Source organism: Triturus cristatus, chromosome 6 (assembly GCF_964204655.1).
Source record: "Triturus cristatus chromosome 6, aTriCri1.1, whole genome shotgun sequence".
Classification (NCBI taxonomy): Eukaryota; Metazoa; Chordata; class Amphibia; order Caudata; family Salamandridae; genus Triturus; species Triturus cristatus.
The window spans coordinates 1,668,909,553-1,668,928,738 of NC_140589.1; the positions used below are offsets into that span (position 1 = coordinate 1,668,909,553).

A 19,186-nucleotide genomic window follows, 5' to 3' on the forward strand; every position below is an offset into this window, starting at 1 on the left:
GGGTAAAAACGGAGAGACATATGAGAGGGTGATAGTGGAGGGTAACAAAGAATGCACAGAGATAAGAGGGAGGGGTGGGAGAGATACAAGTGGGTGGCGACAGCGGGAATGAGGGGAGCACCAGGTAAGGATGGAGGCGCAGGAGAGAACAGAGAGTAGGAACAGAGTGAGGCACTTATAAGGGATCCAGCAGGAGTAAGCAGAGAGCGTTATAGTTGCAAAGTAATCCCTCATGGAGTTCAAGGTAAGCATTAATGTTAAGATGGAAGGATACACCCAGACAGCCTACAGCTTAGTTAAGAGATGAATACTCCTCTGAACTGACGCAAGATGTGATTGGCTAAGTGTCAGGTCACAGGCTTAAAGACGCTGGTCAAAGGAAGCCAATAGTTGAAGAGAGTGAGCCCAAATCCCTGTATGTATATTGTAAGTGATGGTTATATTGGAAAGCAGTACTGTAAAAAACAGGGCCTAAAATGTGTTTGTGAGATGTTTTTCCAGTAGAGACAAGTTGGAAATGTGATTTTAACTATGAGCATGAAAAGTCATAGTTTTGGTTCACAGCCCCAAAGCGGTTGGGCAGCTGGTTCTTCACACACTCATGTTTTCAGCCTTCAAGTGTCTTATTATTTTGCAGCATGGTATAAACACATGGGATAGATACTATACTATGTTTATCAAGCTTTCAGTTACCATAGAGGTGCTTGTCCTGCCTTTTCCATAATGTTCACGTTATCTGACATTTTTGCAAATGTATAAAACATACTACTCTTCAATGAGAGACTCAATTGTCAGTGCAGTAGATTAAGTGCATAGCACAATTTTTGAAGTCAGTGTAATCCCATGTATTTTCTATTATGCACTCTGATATATAATAGGGAATACATGTTATCCAGTAGTAGCCAAAAATGTCATTTAAGTGTTAAATCTACTGAAGCCATTTTTTTAAAAAAACGCAGCAGTACTGCCTGTATCTGATAAAAATGAGGATAGTAAAACTTTAAACCTTTTTTTTTACAGGTTTGGAGTAAAGATTCACAAGTTCCATGATTTCTTTTATTTTTTAGTAGCCGAATCTTTTTCAGTTGGCTTGAAGCTACTTTTTATAAACAAACACAAAATATGTTGAGAAATGGGTGTCCTGTTATGCGTTTGGCGCACGAATAAGAATGCTGATTGCGTCAAAACCAGATTTCTATCAGGTCCTCCCACAGGAGAACGAACACATTCCAAGGCAGCAGCAGTGATTTAGGAGGACAGAAGTCTGTAAGCTGAGGCACGCATCTTTCTACAAAGCTCCTTAAAAATAGAAATCTAGAAATATTATACACCTTCATTAGTTTACCAGACTGATTGATACAAGACCTTGAAAATGTCGTTTTTCAAGAGTTTTCAGCAAAACTTGAACCTTCCATCCATGTCGTCCATTGTCGACTCCTTCAGCAATGCTGTGGATGACTTGACCAGCGCAGTGGGGGAGGTCAGTTACAACGTGTCGGATTCTGTCACCGAGCACGTGACGAGTATGATACACAACCTCCGGACAGAAGATGACGAAACAGCCACCAAGGCACAGGAAGAGAAAGCGGTCAAAGACGAGTATGCAACCTCTGACACCCTGAAAGCATCTAACAGCAAAGATAGGAGACCTTTCACAGGAGACAGTCAAACTGCTCCCAGTGAGAATTTGGATCCAGTGAAGCATCAAGACCATATCCGCGATAGAGAACCTGCCTTAAAGCACTCAAATGAGCATCCAGAGAAGGAGAAACCCAAAAAATCACGGCTAAAGCATTGCAATAACATAGAAGAGGATGACGAGGCGGAGACGAAAAGCAACCACTCACACAGAACGCAGATCTCTGAAAACAAAAGATTGCATGAACAGAAAAACTATGATGTAGTGGATAATAGAGGAAAGAAGGATGAAAGCAGTTCTAAACCTAAACAGACACCTTTAGAAATGAGTGGGAGAACTATGGCGGAGGAGTGTGCTTCACAGAACAAAGGCAGCGGCGAGCATGTTACCCCACCCAAGGATCAACTGCATAAGAAAGCCAAGGAGCCGAAAGGATCCTCATCTAGCGGGGCAACTAACTCACTAGAGAAAGATGACACATCAAAAGAGAAGCTACAAGAGCCAAGCCAGAAAAAACCCCAGGATCCTTCTGTGGATTCTGCCAACGAGGCAAAGACAACAAAGCGCAAACCTGCTTCAGACAGCAAAGGCGGATCCTTAATTAATAATGAAGCCCATCCGCCGAACGCAGCTGGGAAGGAAAGCACAAGGCGAAGCGACAAAAAACTGACTCACTCCAATGATTCAGAGAGAAGTGCGAAAAAACCAAAGGCAAAAAATAACACGAAGAATCCTGCTAAAGGTAAAGAATCCCTTAACGTTGGTGATGCTCACCTTTCCATCACCTTTTTCTATGCACAGCTTCTCTTATCTGAACTATTTCTCAACTCAAGTTATCCTGTGCCTCGCTCAGACGCTGCACTGTCCTGCCTTGACTTAAATTCTTTTCATTACATTGATAACCCACTAGACAGGGTGCTTTACTCTTTACCTCTAAACCTTTCCTGCAATAAAACCTTCATCTGTTTCTTGAGATCTCTTTGCAAACTATATTTGACTATTTTTTCCAAGTATAGTATTGGATGTTATCTTTTGAAAAAAATATTTGCTAGGTTCTTCTCTGACAATTGAGTGCATCTTACATTTGTTTTGGAAGACCATTCATTTATGTCATGTACCGTTGCTTAAAAAAATGGTACGTCCTCCTGGAAATGAAGGGTGGTGCTATATTAAACGTATGGAGTTAAAAAGGCATGTGCTTTCATCGCACCCAGAGTCAGTTCCACACAAGCCGAATACAAATGTGCGCCGTTTGCAGACTACTTATGTTTTTGACAGAGCTTTTGTTCCTGTCTGTAGATTTTTTTCAAATGTCCTCTGCTCCATTCAGACCACACTTGAGTGTCTTTTTGTAATTCAGGTCCTGAAGGTAGAAGAGTCCAGCAGGTGACGCAAACGCAGTCTTCTGTTCACGCTTGTAAAATTGGCATTTTCAGAGGACATTTAAATCACAAGCTAAAAGACGTTACTGTTAGGACTCACTCCATTAAGAGTTTGAGCATTTTCTCTCTAGAATACAAAAAGAAAGTAGCTGGCTTTTTCAGTAGTTTCAGGCCCTCGTGATTCATGCTACCTAGAACCCCCCCTCCGCTTAGTCACCAATGGACATTCTGAGTCGAAATGGGAACCTCTCCTGTATCAAGGACAGCGGGGACTACCTAAGTTGCTGATACAACACAGCAAGCGCCCTTCCAGCTGCCTACAAGGTCCGAGTCCAGGACACACCAGAGGTGCTAGTATGACCAGCCACCTATTTGTGTCTAAACCTACCTTGATTTAGATTACTGGTATGAGTTCTTGTAACATTACTTTAAGCTATAGGTTGATGGCAACCAATTAGAATTCAGCAGCCACACCTCAGAGGCACTTAGAGGGCTGCTGCAGAGTTCTGTTCCTACCCACTTTCCTTTCCTTCAGTGGTGGTTTCTAAGCCTACAGCTAACTCTACAATATCTGTGGCTTTTCTTGACATGCTTTTCTTAAATTAAACAACCTTAGGACCCTGGTCTTATACTATTCATAAAACAATGGCCCTGTCAGATAAAGAATCATATCAAATAAACAACATCTGTAATTGCACAAATGCTCATTAAGTAAATTTAAATGTGGAAATAAATCTGAAAACATGTAGGCTAAGACAAAGAAATTATTGGATAAATGCCGTATATTTAACGTAATTAGATGGAAATGAATCATGTAGTCAGACAATAAGGTGCCCCATATGTGCTGGATGAGGAAGCGCTCGTGCAGTGCATCATAAAGTAGTGACTATACATATACATAAAACAAGAAACTTCAGATTCTTTTTATAGACCTGCCGGTTATATCCCAATTTGTAGTCTTTTGTCAATGGCCTAATTATCATATGTCCTTAAAAGCCCAAAAAGGGAAGTTACAGTGCAGGCAGCATTTAAAATCATCGACGTTTCGACCCTCTTATGAAGCATGTGCTTTCATTATATCTAATGGGGTCTTCATCAGGACTGGGTATGAAACAACCTGTATGCTAAAGTATATAATGGCAGGCAGTGTGTTAACAATTGATACATGGTCGTGGAGAACCGTAAACCATAAGTGTAACTCACCTGGAGTCAAAGAGAGGCTTGGTAGACCTTTGTTTCGAGCACAAAAACATATCCCTCAAATGTACCAGGTGATAGATTCCACAGAGTGCCAAAAATGACGGCTGGATATGCTCGCCATGTATAAGTGGCTTCTGCAATGATGACTCCTATAAATCCAACAATAAAACTAGTTTGACAAGAGTGTCACAACCAGAAAGTATGAGTAATAAGAAGGGAAGTCACTGCAGAACTCATACAATCATAAAGCCAGATTTGCGTGGATTAATTTAAATTCTTCCTATCCCAAATTTAAATCACTGAATAAAATTAGAATAAGTAAGAATTAATAACTAAGAAGCAAATCCACCCAAAAATCGTGATGAGGTAATGGAGGTCTCACTGAAACATTCCTCCTTCTCACTAGAACTGCTCCCGCTCATTGGGGATCTGCGTGTGCCGTGGGGCATCTCCAGTCAGATAGATAATAGAGAAGTTGCTGATGCATGCGTATCCGCTTCCTGCTGCGTGAAAAACCTCTTTTCAAGATTGCCCTTAAAGGTGAGTGTTCTATATTTAGCAAGGACACTCATACTCGCTCAATTGAAAACAATGTAGCAAGATGAAAAATCATGCGAACAGCATGTTTCTAAAAAGAATTGAATACAATGTAGTCTAACCATGCAGTGAATTTAAATAATATACAATAGCCTGAGGAGAACGGCTTGTGGCATGTTAGAAATTGGATTTCTGGTTGGCTAGGGCTTGCGCCTAAGCCAGGCAGAAACCACCACTCTAGTCAGGGCAAGGGAGTTTCATGCTGAAGATAACCCCTGCTCACCCCCTTGGTAGCTTGGCACGAGCAGTCAGGCTTATCCCAGAAGCAATGTGTAAAGCGTTTGCGCAACACACACACAGCAGCAACATACTAGGCACACCACAAAAGGAACTCCACACAAGGTTATATATAAAAATAGCCTTTGTATTATCATAAATACATTAGAATAGTAATCACACAAAATACACTGTACCAACTGGCACTCAGCAATATTTACAGGGGATTATGTACACATGACGGGGTCAATTGGGCCACTGTCAGAACCATCACAAAGTAAAAATAGTAAATGTAGAACACAACCAGTAACTACTGGCAAAACACTGTACTCAGAATTATATCCTGCAATATAAATCATATTATGCAATCAGTATCACATCAGGCGTAAAATACATTATGCGCCACCCTCATAAGCCTAAACATATTAGATCATTACCTCCTAATCATAAATCACATTAGAGGCATAAATCACAGTAGGGAATAGCCTCACAATCATAAACCACAGTATGCAAATAATCTCATAAACATAAACCACATTAGAGCCATAAATCAGGGTGCATAAATCACATTTCCTGCGCACCACATAAATCACATTAGGGCCTGGTGCCCTATCAACCTAACACAGTCCCCCTGGTCAACTGGCCTTCTCAGAGGGCTCAAATGCCCTATGTCCATAATGTCAGGGCTGGCTGCCAATGCAGCATAATTCGCAAGTGTGCATTGCGCTGGCCTAATCGTTGCAGCTGCCACTAATTTCTGTGCAGCTGTGAAAACCACTGTAGGCATGGGCACTCACTGTGCCTTTTGGGTGGGTCCCCACGGGGACTCTCTAAAACAAATGTGCAAAACGTTGCAGCTGCCCCCGCTGGTGCGGCACAGCTGTGAATAAGCAAAGGGGCACGGGCACCACTGTGCCCTTTGGGCCCCGACGGGCTCTAATTAACACAAATGTGGCCCATGTTGGAGCGGCTCGCTACTCTGCGGGACCGCTCAGTAACCAACAATGTGCCTTGGAATGCACCCAAGCCCCACTCCGGGACTTGGTAAAACAAATGGCCCCCATCGTAGGAGCGGCCCGCTCTCTTGTGGATCCTCTCAGAATTAAGAGATAGCACTGTGCCTCGATTGGCACACACAAAGAACAACTGAGAAGCCCCACTCACCGGGGCTGCCAGGGAACTCCTCCTCTGGTGCTCCTCTCCTTCGTGGCAGGAGGAAACTTGGCTCTTCACCTGGTCCCTCTCCTGGGACACGGGTCTTCACAGTGGAGCCTGCAAGGCTCCCGATGGCTCAGCAATGTGTGGGGCTCTCTCTTCGCTACGAGAGCCCCGCTGACCAGCGCCAGCATTTCTCCTGCGCGCAGGGCTTCCCTCAGCTCACAGGAGCCCCGCCTGACCGCAGCCTTCCACTCAGCCGTGCTGCCATTGGCGTCCTCGGCAGCATCTTCTTGTCCTGGGCCCTGCCCCGAGTCAGGCAAGGCCACCTGGCTTCCGGGTCGGGCCGGGTCGGGCGGCGGCCCAGTTTCTCAACCGCAATGCAGCGTGGGCACCCGCTCGAGAAATAAGAACATAAAGCGGGGTGTGCACCCGCTCCCAAGGCACCATAATGCGGGGTGGGCACTCGCTATTTTCAAATATCCATAAAGCGGGGCAGGCTCCCGCTAAGCACCACAATGCGGGTGGGCTCCCGCCGAAAATGCACCAAATGCAGGGGAATCACTAGGTCGGGATTCCCTCCAACAGGGCGAAGCCCATGTGCTCAAGTTCTTTGGCAATTTAAAATATAGAGCTCCCCAGGCACTGGGAGTCCTTAAGTCTATAGGGCATAGCAGGGCTAATTAAAATATAGCGCTCACAAGGCGCTAGATGCAGCCAAAGTCCTGAGAGGGGAAGGGGGCAAAGCTGGGCCCAGGGAGGCCAGCACACAGGGCCCTCCAGCAGGGAGACAAGCCCACATGGCGGTTCCTCCTGGGCCCCAGCAGCAGCAAGTCCCCCCAAGGTCCAGGAACAGCACAAAAAGATGGGGTCACAGCCCCTATACTTATACTCATTTTCTCCTTTATCTGCAGTGCAGGGTTTAGGGGAACACTTAAGGTACATGTCCTATCTTTTACCTACAATGCACCCTGCCCATAGGACTAGCTAGGGCCTACCTTAGGGGTGACTGACACGTAGAAAAAGGGGGGTCAGAGACATGGCACACACTTTAGGTGCCACGTCACAGCGGCAGTAACACTGCGCGCACAGGCCCTGCAGTGGCACAGGCCTGAGATAGGTTTGCAAGGCTACTTTGGTGGGTGGCGCAATCAGAGCTGCAAGCCCACCAGTAGCATTTCATTTACCAGCCCTGGGTATATGAGATACCACTTTAAAAGGGACTGACAGGTAAATTAAATATGCCAAACAGGTGTAGACCAATCTTACCAAATGTAACACAGAGAGCGCCCGCACTTTACACTGGACAGCAGTGCTAAAGTGCCCAGAGGCCTAAAACCACCAACACCATGTCAGAGAAAAAGCTAGGAGAAAGGCAAAAAGTTTATGGATGACCCTGCAAAAAGGGCCAAGTCCAACATGGCCATGTAATATGTGGGATATATAATGTGTGTGATGACGTTTTCCTCCACTAGACACAGTACTTGTTAAATAATGGCCAGTCATTGCGTGGCTGTGTCACTTAGGTCAGTGCACACACCCATGACAAAACATAGCACATCTGGTATATAGGGTGGTAAAGAAAAGGACATGGTCCAGGCTAATAGGCTTATATATTAGGGTGTACTTTGTCATGTACTGAACTGAACTGCTTTGTCTCTTCACTATGGGTGGTATACATCAAAGAAAAATATATTGACATATGTAAACATCAGAACTAAGCTACTTTGTTTCTCAACTACAGGTGGAAAGTAAACACCATTAGATTGATGAAAGTACATTGCACAATAGCAATGGAGTAACAAACACTTGGGGTCTGAGATTTGTACATAATTGATCGCTGTCATGCATTACAAACATCAGAGATTTCAAACATGGGTACAATCAGTGATATAACCTCTATTAAACATAGACACCTGTTTCATAATTTCCACCAATTTATAGAGTCCACTGTCAACAGTGGCCCAAGAACATAGTATGCGCTACTAGCGGTTTATGTTAATGTGGAATTTTCATATACTGAACATATGAAAATGCATTACTCAATGATATCATAGAGTAGAAACACAGAATTTTGTGCAAAAAAAGATCGCTGTCACGTATTACAAACATTTTCAACCACTATTAAACACAGCAACCTGCTTGGTATTTCCTCAAACTCATTGAGTCCCCTGTTAACAGTATCCAACAGGTGGATCCATTTACATTCTCCTAAGTTCTAGACACTGTTAGTATACCCCCTTTCTGGGATTCCTGGAGATCTTCTCAACTGCCAATCACTTTAGACTCTCAACAGGATGACCAATTTTAGTAAAGTGTTGCAGCAAATCCTCCTGCAGTGCTGTAGAATCCTTACATAACCTTCTGGCGAGTCTGGCCAACAGATACCAGATAACATGGGCATTTTACAACATAGATTACATCAATGTTATTACAGTTGGTGTGATTCCTAAGGGTGTATTTCTTAGCATTGTGGAAAAAATCCTTTACATTCATAGATCACATGCCTTGTATTTCCCTCATCTGAAATGCCCCAGAAGAGGAGGCAAATTCCATTGTGATAGCAGATTTAAAGAGTCGGGCATTTTCAATAAGGCACTCACAATGTGGTGCCTGACACTGTTGCACTTCTTGAAGGCAACCAGTGGGTTGCTCTTTGTGTCTAACTCATCTGAGGCCAGGTTCCAATGTCGGTTGATGATTTTCTTGATGTCATTACTACAGTACAGAAAGTGGTAACGCATATCATTTTTTCATTTGTGGTGTCTGTTCTAGTCTTCGGCTCTCTCAGAGTTTATCGTGGTTTGTACCAGGCTCTCTTATGGGAATGTTTCAGAAGTCCCTTCGGGTGACCTCTCTCTTGTATTCTTTGGATCAAGATGTAAGATTCACTAAAGTGATCTACCTTTCGGGAACAGTTCCTTCTAAGTCTTACGAACTGTCCCGAAAGGAGATTATCATCCAAACTCCTATGATGATGATTAATATATTTTAACAGTGTGTCCGTTCTATGGGTTTGCAAAAAAATGTAATGTACGGTTTCTCACCTTCTACTTTAATAGTGATGCCCAAAAAATGTATCTCACACCTGTTGTATGATAAAGTGAATTATGTGTCTGTTGACCTGCTATTCAGTCACCTGATTAATTCCTCCAGTTTTGTCTCTTTGCCAGTCCTGATCATCAGAACACCATCAATGTACCTCTTCGATAAAGTGATGTTTTCTAGTAAAAGAATACTGCCTGCATAGATATGTGCGTGCATTCATAATGGTCCATGTAAATATTTGTCAGGTCTGGGGAAAAACCAGCACCCTTAGTTTGAAAATTATAGTCTCCTTGAAATACAAAGAAATTCTTAGTCATGGTTATCTTTAGTAGTTCCACAATAAATTCCGTTTGAAACCATATGGGCTGATCTCTATGGTTAAGTACTTTCTTGACCACTTCCAATGCAGTTTCCTGTGGAATATTGGTGTACAGTGAGTTGATGTCCATGGTAACAAGAAGTTGGTTAAATGGCATAAATGGATGGTTCTCTATCGACTTGATCACATCCGTTGTGTCTCGAAGTTAGGATCTAGAGATGCTCACCCATGGTTTCAGGAATAAATCTTTGTATTTACCCAGTGGTTCAAGAACTGAACAACATCCAGGCACAAGGGGGGCCAGGGAGTTTATTTAGTCTTTTGTGTATTTTTGGTAGGGTATAAATGGTGGGGATACATGAATGTTTTTTATTGAGTAAGTCAAACTCTGGTTCACTCAGGTAACCTGCGAGACCTAGTTCAGTCAATTGTGTTATCAATTTTGCCACTTCTCCAGTGCGAGGTAATTGCCCTGAAACCCTAATTGTGTTAGTATTTCTGCCTTATTATCTTTCACATTCTGTAGAACAATAGCCTCATCCTTGTCCTCTGGCTTAATTACAATGTTGGTGTTCCTCTTCAATGAGGTCAGACTCATATTCTCTTCATTACTGATATTTTACCTCACACATTCTTTGGTGGTCAGGAGCTGTATCACATCCCGAAGAACATCATGTTCAAAGCCAATGCTTTGTGGGACATAAGGTGTGCTGAAGGTGTAAATGTGGAGGTGTCCTGAGGCCTGTGTATCCTTTCCTAGTCAGACTCAGACTGTTAAAATAATGTCTTAGCCTAAACTTCCTGAAAAATTGGTGTATTTCCATCTTTATGTTAAACGTGTTGGGAAGTGTAGTAGAAACAGAGGAGAGGTGTTGGTGTTGTTTTATATATATATGGATAGTCACTACTTTTTGATGCACTACATGAGGACTTCATCCCTCAGCACATATGGAGCATCTTATTTTCTGATTACGTTTGGTAGTCATTTAATTACTATAAACCTACAGCATTTATTCAATAATTGTTTTGTTCGGGCCTACATTTTTTTCGTATTTATTTCCATGTTTAAGTTTACTTTATGAGCATTTGTGCAACTACTGATTTTAGTGAATAGTCTTTTCTTAATGTCATTTGTGAGGATCTCAGTAACAATGTGATATGTGTGAGGCCTGCTGATACCAGAAAGGTCAAGAGAGCCAGAGGCTATACCATACATGCAAGATACATTTTAATGTTGACAGCAGTGCCATGCACTTGAAACAAATATACAATTTATCTCGCAACTGACAACATCTTTAGAGCATTGGATATGCTGCTGGATTCAAATGCAGATTTCAGATTACATTGCCACAGTTTAGATAATTGGATTCCCTTTTTGTTTGTTACATAGAAGGAATTTTTATTAGAGTAGCTGACTTGGGGAAGCATGTGCTGGAGTACCGATGGATCTCAAGTGGGGCTCACCCTTACTCATTTCAGCTCTGTGTGTGCAACAGTAAGAAAGTAGGAGGACTTTTAATGCCAATTTGAAGCACAAAATGCCCAGTTTGGACAGACTTTTACACATATACGCATTTGCGAATACAAAAACTGTGCCGCATGGTGGAACTTCTACAGTTGCCAAAATATGCTAGAGATGGGATCGTGGGTATTTCTGGATGGACTTGTATGCAAAAAAGGTGAATACACACTTGTACTTATGTGGGTGGTCATGTGTCTTTTACAGGTAGCAGTTAAACAAACTGGAATCATGCAAAGTTATTCTTTTGAAAGGCAGAAGTAAGTGTGCTTATGGGCTGAGAATGGGAGTGAAGCCTCCAATTTTATTTGGTGTATAGAAGTGGCTTCTCTGAAGGAAACTTTTTTTCCATGAAAGTCACAAATATCTAATATATATTTACATCAGATTTACTGATGAAGAATTTTCCAACTGGTGGAACATCAGTATGGGTAAAATCTAGCACTGAAAGCAATCTACAACTGATTCTTTTATGTATCCTAGGAAAGTTGGAAATTCGCTCCAAATGTAGGAATAATCCTGTATGAGTTACTTTACTTCATTCTAATATGAAAATTTACTTTAACTCAGGCTGATCTTGAGCATCTGTTTTTTATTTTGAAAGCTATTGCATTCAACTGTTATTGAATAATTGGAACTGTTACATAATCTCCCCTTGGTTATACTTGCAGAAATTACTCAGAAGGCATTTCATTTTTCACAGAAGAAACTCTGCATGGAGAGTTTTCTACACCTTTTATATCAATCGTTGCCTAAATGCCTGAGAGTTTCAGATCTCCTTGGAGAATGCTTTCAAAGGAAATACAGTTTGGTGTGGTGTAACAGCATAGCTGTTTGCCAGATGTACTGGGCCCAGTTCACAAAGATTTTGATATCAATAGGTATGACTTACTCTTGTAGTACTCCTGTCCTACTCCTGAACTTCTGAAGTATTTCTGGCTTAATTCTGGTGTACGATAAGTAATGTGTATTTGTAAAAGTGCACTATCACTCATGAGGGTATCCGGGTGCTGAGCAGATTTGTGTACCTAGATCTGCATATGATAGGTCAGTTAACTGAAAAAACAGGTATTCAGTAAGGGTGGGCGTAGTGGGCGTAGTGGGGCTAAGTGAAGCAGCGCGTAGTGTGCCCAAATCTACGCACACTCGCGCGCTACGCGTAGCCCCACTACGCGCCACCCGCCTCCCGCCCGCCCTCCTTTTAAATCAAACCCCGCATGTAAAATAAATAGGAAGTAAAGAAACTTACCTGAAGCGCGGCGTCTCCGGGGCTCCCTCTTCCATTTCCAACTTCTTCTGACAAATGCGCATGCGCGGACGCCCGCGCATTTCTCGCAAGAAATGCGCATGCGCGGGCTTCCGCGCATGCGCATTTGTCGGAAGAAGTTGGAAATGAGGAAGAGGGAGCCCCGGTGACGCCGCGCTTCAGGTAAGTTTCTTTACTTTTTCTTTATTTTACATGCGGGGTTTGATTTAAAAGGAGGGTGGGTGGGAGGCGGGTGGCGGCGGCAGGCAGCTATGCTTCGCCCTGGCGTGGGCGTAGCGCTAGCCTGCTTCGCCTACTTCGAAAACTGCGAAGCAGGCAGCGCTACGTACACTACGTGGGCGAAGCGTAGTGTCCCACCCAGGGTTAGTAGTCAGCTTCTGGCGGAATTGAAGAAGAAAGGAGGAGGCTCTTATATGGAGTGGGAGGCCGTTCCACACTTTAGGAGCGATGTAAGAGAATGCCCATCATCCTGATCTGGTTCTGTGTATACGTGGGAGTATGAGTCCTGCAGAGCAGAGGTGCCAGGGTGGTTGGTGGAAGGAGATGCGTCTGTTCCGATAGGTGGGGCCTAAGTCGTGTAGAGTGTTGATTGTCTGTGAGAGGACAATGAACACGTTTATGTATCAAGAGACAGTGGATCTCCCTGAGGTGTGATGTGGTATGAGTTGTGTGTGGTAGGTTGAGGATGAGTCTGGCTGCTGAGTTCTGGATTGTTTGTAGTCTTCTGGAGAGTTGCTTGATGATCTCGGTGTAGAGGGTGTTCCAGTAGTCCAACCAACTGGTGGCTAGGGCATGAGTGAAAATGTTTCTGTTTTTGCTTGGGAGACATTTAAAGATCGTCCTTATTAACTTCAGGGTGCGGAAGCAGGAAGCAGTGACGGGGTTGCCTTAGGAGGTCGCCTCCAGTTTGCCGTCAGTTGTTCTGAGGTTCCTGGTGTGGGTGCGGGGGGTGGGTCTGAGTTCGGACGGCCACTAGTTGAAGTTTCATGGTGAGTTGTTCTTGCCAAAGATTAGTACTTTTGTCTTGTTGGTTTTGAGCTTGAGACAGTTGGCTTTCATCCAGTTAGTGAATTCGATTAGGCCGGCAGAGAGCTTGTTTTTTGTGTTGGGTGTCTTATCAGCGAGGCAGAGTATAAGGTGTGTGTCGACAGCATAGGACATGATTCTGATGTTGTAGCATTGGCCAGAGGGATCATGTTTGTGTTGAAGAGGGCGGGGCTGAGAGAGGAACCTTGAGGCCCTCCACAGGTGGCTGGCTTTAGAGGAGTAAGGTGTCAGGCTGACAGCTTGTCACCTTTAAGAAGGAGCAGATCCAGCAGAGAGTGAGTCCTTGGATGTCAGACTCGTTATGCAGGTACCTGATGAGGATGGGACTTGAGACTGTGCCAAATGCTGCATAGAGGTCTAATGAAGGATGCCATGTCTGCCATTTCTCCAGTATTGAGGCTTTCATAGATTCACATGCTTGTATCTTCCCCGTCGTCATGGTGGGAGTCTCCGGGTAAAAGAATAACCATAGCAGTAAAAGAAAAAAACTGCCTAGAAACCATAGAAAAGTATATCCTTGGGCAACCACTTATCCTCATTATGTGGCCCAAACCCCAGCCAATCATCTGCCAGCCCTGAGATACACCATCCCCAGCAGAACCACCATACCTCAGATTTCCAACCGCCATCGTGTGAGAAGGAGTCTCCCTGAGCCTAGCTCAGTTTGTTCTTTGCTGAACTTTTGACCTTCAACTGTTGGAAGTGAGGTACTGTTTTTCACCTATATTCTATTCAAAATGTCTGAAAGCTCTAAAAAGTGGCTTTTCAGGTCTTGCAGATCCTGTGGGAAAGCCAGATTATTTTCTGAGGATCCCCACAAGGAGTGCTTGTACTGTCTGTACCCTAAGCACGTTCCAAAGGAGTGTAAGCAGTGTCGCACCTTCTCTGCAAAGACACTTAAAGACAGAGAAGCACGCCTATTATTATGGCTTCAAAAAAAGAAAACCATAGACTCGGAATCTGATGGAGATTCTAAAGGACATTCCTCCAAGAAGCATAAGAGGGAGTCCTCTGAGGAGAAAGTGGAACAAAAAAGACAAAAATCTGGAAATTCTAAAGAAAGAGAGGCCTCCTCCTCTTCTCTGCCTCATACTCCACTCAAAACCACCTCGGAGATGAAGGCTTCGTCGTCGCTGCCGTCGTCGAAGTCCAAAGAAATGGCTGTCAGCATGCCGACGAAGGCGTCGACGCTGTTGACGAACCCGCCGATGCTCTCGTCGACGAGCAAACCGTAGACGGTGACGGTTTTTAAATCACCGGCGACGAAGTCCTCTACATTCATTTCAATTAAATGATTTGCTCCGTCGACGGGTTCGTCGACAGACAAGAAAGCGGAGTTTTCCAAGCCAAAAATGTCACCGCTTCTTGCATCCACTACTCTGGATGGTAAGGAGTCTGAAGAGGAAGGGCCTTATGGAGTAGCCTATAGTCCCTATCAACTGCACATTAAAAGTCTAGAGTCAGACGAAGAAGAATTCCAGGAAGTACAAGAACAATTCTCCCTTAAAGATCACCCGGTACAGGGTTCTAAGCGCTAGAAATCTTTCCATCAAGCTTACAATTATGAGGAAGAGGAGGAAGTGAACTCCAATACCCAGGAGGAGTCAATGTCAATACCTATATCCCCTATATCTGATTTGAGGCACATGATAAACAGCTATTATCGCTGTTTTCCAGATGACAACTGTCCGGCCTCCACCACAGCAAATATACCACAGACAATGGTGCAGACTCCAGTAGTTAAACCTCCACCTCCAGTGCAAAGAGTAGACACCCCGAAGATAACAACTATTTGGGATGACCTCATGGAGAGTGATCACGAAGATCAAACAGAGGAAGGAGAGATTCTCCAAGATGACATCGTAGGAGACGAATGGGATCAATATATTGTCCCAACATCACCTTCACCATCGCCGGCGAGCTCGCTGCCGGAGGATATTGCCAGTTTCCATGATCTGATGGAAAAAGCCTCGAAGAAGTTTAAACTTTCATTGCCCGTGAAGGAGAATGAATGTTTTCTATATGATTTCAAGAAAACATCTCTAAAATCTGTAAGAACTATCCCGATTATTCAACATATATGGGATGAAGGATAAAAATTGATGAAAAATCTGGCCTCAGTGCCAGCCTCAATTCCAAAAATTGAGAAGAAATACCGTGTTCCTGAGACATCACCAGCGTGCCTGATAGGACATCCGCGTCCTGAGTCGGTTGTTACGCAGGCAGCACAGAGACGCTTCAAAAATCCGGACTCTGCCTGTTCAGCTCCTCCTGACAAGGTGGGTAAGAGGATGTATGGCGCTGGAAAACGCTTTGCAGTGATGGCAGAGGCTCCCATCAAGGCAGCAAACGCACTGGCACTCGTCAGCCGATACAATAGACAAATGTGGTCGGATATCGCACCAATTCGGTCTCATCTTCCGGACGACAAGAGAGAAGAAGCGGCTACAATTCTCCAGGACGGAGCTAGAGCAGCGTCGGAGTCCATTGACATAGCCATGGACATCGTATCAGTGGGCTTAAGACAGATGGCTGGAGCAGTGGCGCTCCACAGGCAAGGATGGCTGAATGCTACATCTTTCAGACCCGAAGTCTGAACTAAAATCGTGGACATGCCCTTTGATGGGGAGAGCTTTTTTGGGAAGCACATTGCGCTTCACGGGATAAAGTCAGACATGGACACAGCAAGAGCTCTGGGGTTCCTACAGCAGGGCCGTTTTCAGTCCTTTCGTGGTAGAGGATCGAGAGGACAATTCCATCAGCGATCCTCTTTTTAGTCAAACAGGTACCAACCTTACCATCAGCAGGGGTGCCGTCAATTCTCCAACAACCAGTCGTATTTGTCCTCTAACACCTCCTTCCAACAGCAGGCTAGGAGAAAACCTGCTGCGAGAGGAAAGACGCAAGACTCCGGTCGGAGACAGTGACGATCTCCAGGCGCCACCAGCCCCGTCTCGCCTCAAGCAGATCCATTACCTCTCTCGTTATCTCAATCATTGGCAGTCAATAACATCGGACAGATGGGTGTTGGACATTATACAACAAGGCCACACCCTAGAATTCATACAAAAACCTCCAAATCGACCTCCCATTCACAGGAAGCAAAACCATCTCTCAGCCCTCAAGGCAGAAGTCTTAGCTCTCATTGTGAAAGGAGCAATAGAAGAGGTTTCCCCAGAACAACAAGGGAAAGGATTCTATTCGCAGTTTGTCCTTATAAGGAAAAAGCAGTCTACCAAATGGAGACAGGTAATGGACCGCAGAGGTCTGAATAAGTACATAAGAAAAATCTCGTTCCGCATGGTGTCTCTGCAGGAAATCCTCCTATTATTACGCTGAGGAGATTACATGGCATCATTAGACCTCTTAGATGCGTATTTCCACATCCCAGTTCACAGAGGCGGGGGCGCCACTACCAATTCAAGGTGTTACCCTTTGGCCTCAGATCTGCACCAAGGGTTTTCAAATAGTGTATGGCGCCGGTTGCGGCGCACTTGAGACAGCAAGGCCTCCAGATCTTTCCAAATCTGGACGACTGGCTGATAAAAGGTGCATCGTACCAGGAAACACAACGGTCCCTAGTAAGTTGCATGGATCTATTCCAAGATCTAGGGCTTCGGATCAACAAGGAGAAGTCTTCCCTTATCCCAGCACAGTCGCTTCAATTCCTTGGAGCAGTGTTAAAAACTCAGGAAGCGAAAGCATGCCCTTCGGAAGAATGCACACAAAAGATTTTGCGACTGACAGCAACAATAAAATCAAAAAGGTCCACTTCAATCAGTATCTGCAAATCTTTGCTGGGAATGATGTCATCCTGCATTCCATTGGTCCCCAACTGTCGCCTGCGCATGAGACCACTTGCAAGAATCTCTAGACAAGCAATGGGTTCAAGCCCTGGGTTCATTCGAGGACAAACTCAGTATCAACACTCAGATCAAGCGCGCACTGTCATGGTGGGTCATCAGGGACAACTTATCAAAGGGTCTCCTGTTCGAACCTCAGTCTCCCAGTTACGTCATGACATCAGACGCCTTCTTACAGGGTTGGGGAGCACACTTGCAGGATCTAGAGATTCAGGGTCATTGGTCAACTCAAGAGGCAACATTGCACATCAATCTGTTGGAATTGTAAGCGGTATTCTTGGGTCTTCAAGACTTCCTTCCCTGAATCCGCGGCTCGCGGTTCTAGCCAGGACCAACAGTACGACAACAATGTTTTACCTACTGAAGCAAGGTGGCACGAAGATTACCTAAGCAGATCACCTTCCATCTGCCACAAATGGGAACTGAATCACGAACAATTCCTACGAATTTTCAGTCTATGGGGCAAACCGAAGTTAGACTTGTTAGCAAATCAACACAACAAAAAATGCAAACATTTCAGAAGCAGATTTCCACAAGAAGGACCGCGGGGAAATGCTCTGCACCTTCGCTGGACACGGATGTTTGCATATATGTTTCCCCCATTCCCTCTAATTCCGAGGATACTAAGGAAAATGAGGTCGGAACCATGCCACATAATTTTGATAGCCCCGGCTTGGCCGAGACAGTTCTGGTACACGGAACTCCTCCAATTGTCAGTGGAACCCAGAGTGCAATTCCCAGTAATTCAGGATCTGATTTCCATGAGACAAGGGCAGGTTCTTCATCCGCAATTGACCTCTCTAAACTTGTCAGCTTGGAACCTTATGAGCATGAATTTCAATCGTTAGATATTCCTCAAGAATGCCGAGAGATACTAGCAAGTTCTCGAGCAATTTCTACTAACAAAACCTATACAGCAAAATGGAAGAGGTTTTGCAATTGGTGTTCAACACAAGCTTTACACCCTTTTAGTTCTTCACCAGAGCAAATACTTCCGTATCTACTACACCTAGCCAAGGCCGGTCTTTATAATGTATCAATAAAAGTACATCTTGCGGCTATCTACAGATACCGCAGGACACCAGATAGTCCATTGCTTAGGTCTCAAAGACTGATTAAAGAATTTCTAAGAGGTCTGTTCAGAGTGTACCCACCAGTTAAACATCCGCCGCCTCCTTGGCAGCTCAACACGGTTTTGTCTCAACTCATGAAAGCTCCGTTCGAACCAATTCACAAAGCTGAATTGCAGTTTATCTCATGGAAAGTAGCTTTACTTCTTGCCCTAACTTCAGCCACGAGGGTCAGTGAGATCCAAGCATTTTTGGTTGTGGCGCCTTTCATACAATTCAAACAGGATAAAGTAATTCTCAGGACAAACCCAAAGTTTATTCCCAAAGTTCCTACGGCTTTTCATCTCAATGAACCAATTGTGTTGCCCACATACTTCAAAGACCCATCTACTGCAGCAAAAACATCTCTGCACACGTTGGACATTAGGAGATGCCTCAAATTCTACATTGACAAAACAAAATCTTTTTGTAAAAGAAACCAACTACTTGTAGCCTATGCTAGGCACAGGAAAGGTTTGGCCCTCTCAAGATCTTCCATTTCTAGATGGATTGCATCTGCCATCGTTTTATGTCATGAAAAAGCAGGAAAACCTTTGCACACACGAGTGCGCGCTCATTCCACTTTGAAGATGGCAGCTTCAACAGCGTTGCTGGCGGGGGTCATGGACAAATGTGCACACGTTTACCAGGCATTATTGTCTGGACACGGAGTAGAAAGCAGATTGAGCAGTGGGTCAAGCAGTTCTGCGGCACCAGTTTCACTAAGGTATTTGTCTTTCAATATAAGGTTTGATATATATATAATTGTGTATGTGTATATATATATATATATATATATGCGAAAAAAAGTCTCCAAGCCCAAGG

The 19,186-nt window shown here is 44.2% G+C and overlaps 1 protein-coding gene across 1 annotated transcript in view; it reads left to right on the plus strand.

Moving 5' to 3' along the window:
• The first annotated feature begins 1,372 nt into the window (after nt 1–1,372).
• Nucleotides 1,373–19,186, plus strand: part of SYT14 (synaptotagmin 14) — a 486,478-nt gene continuing 468,664 nt past the window's right edge. The window contains exon 1 of the mRNA XM_085609382.1: nt 1,373–2,402. Coding sequence (XP_085465508.1) covers nt 1,373–2,402 — 1,030 coding nt within the window. The remainder of the gene's footprint in view (nt 2,403–19,186) is intronic.